The 1,315-nt window shown below is 41.1% G+C and overlaps 1 protein-coding gene across 1 annotated transcript in view; it reads right to left on the reverse strand.

Annotated features, from left to right (window-relative positions):
* The window catches only part of LOC311231801 (voltage-dependent T-type calcium channel subunit alpha-1I-like), a gene marked incomplete at both ends in the record, with an annotated part of 367,238 nt that extends 366,700 nt beyond the window's left edge, over window positions 1–538 (reverse strand). Inside the window, 1 exon segment of the mRNA XM_084318426.1 lies at window positions 442–538. Coding sequence (XP_084174552.1) covers window positions 442–538 — 97 coding nt within the window.
* Between the last annotated feature and the right edge of the window lie 777 nt (window positions 539–1,315).

A 1,315-nucleotide genomic window follows, 5' to 3' on the forward strand; every position in this document is an offset into this window, starting at 1 on the left:
CATCATAGTTCAACTGTTGCTGTATCCTATAGAAATTTGTTGTTGTTGCTGTTGTTGTTGTTGGTGGTGGTGGTTGACGGTGGTGGTGGTGATGATGATGTTGTTGCTATATCCTATAGAAATGTGTTGTTGTTGCTGTTGTTGTTGTTGTTGGTGGTGGTGATGTTGTTGTTGTTGGTGATGATGTTGTTGTTGTGAAGGGAAGCTGACATGCCCTGTGACCAAGCCAAACTACTGAGAATGTGTCAAACAATGCAAGATAAATCTGTTTCTCTCTGAATTCCTGAGAAGTTTATATTTTGTAGATAGAAGGAGACAGTATGACACTGGCAGTAAACAAACCGGCATATTCTGGGGAAAATGTCAGATTGACATATAAAGTATCTAAGATCATGTTGACAGTGCTGCTGGTAAACCAGGTGTGGCTTCTTAGAGACTTACTTGGCACACGGTTGATGGCTTTGAGGGGCCGCAGTACCCTCACTGTCCTGATGGCGGACAGATTTATATTCTGCAGGTCCAGGGAGTATTCCACCATCCTGGAACGCACACACGCACGCACGCACGCACGCACACGCACACAGACACACACACACACACACACACACACACACACACACACACACACACACACACACACACACACACACACACACACACACACACACACAAACATGTTAACAAGACTCCAGGCCAATCGAAATATTATAATGTATGAATATCAAGAGCATAAGATGAATGAATGAATGAATGAGTTTAGTTATTTCGAACATAAATGAAAAACAAATGAAATAAAACAGTAATGTTCGAAAAGGAGTAGGATGAAGTGTAAACGTATGTATTCCTACCCCCTTCACACTCTATCATCTTATGCAACTCATATTAGCTCATTTTCATACAACCCAAAAAAATAATTCTGCAAAAATTTCCAAGTGACAGTTCTGAGCTCTCTGACCTCTGACCTGGCCTGATCCCATAACAGTAACACATAATGGCCAGCTGTCAATCACTCACTGCACAAAGATTGCACGGGTTGGGCTTAAGAATATAATTATCCAATCAAAATAGGGTATTTGAGTTTAAAAAAGGCGGGTAGTGAGGTTCAGCCCACTTGATTGATTGGCGTTCACGCCGTGCCACATTGTGCTGACAAACTTAAGATCCAATCAGAGATATCGACCAGAACTCGGCCGTCGGCAAACTGCCTGAGACAGGCTTGAAACGTTCTTTTCTTTTTTTCCTCTTTTTTTTTAGATTGAATGAAGTTGAGTTTTGAACATGTTTATTATAAAAGCGAACAGTTTTAGTATCTATA

The sequence above is a fragment of the Notolepis coatsorum genome (assembly GCF_963971535.1).
Source record: "Notolepis coatsorum genome assembly, chromosome: 7".
In the NCBI taxonomy this organism is placed as follows: domain Eukaryota; kingdom Metazoa; phylum Chordata; class Actinopteri; order Aulopiformes; family Paralepididae; genus Notolepis; species Notolepis coatsorum.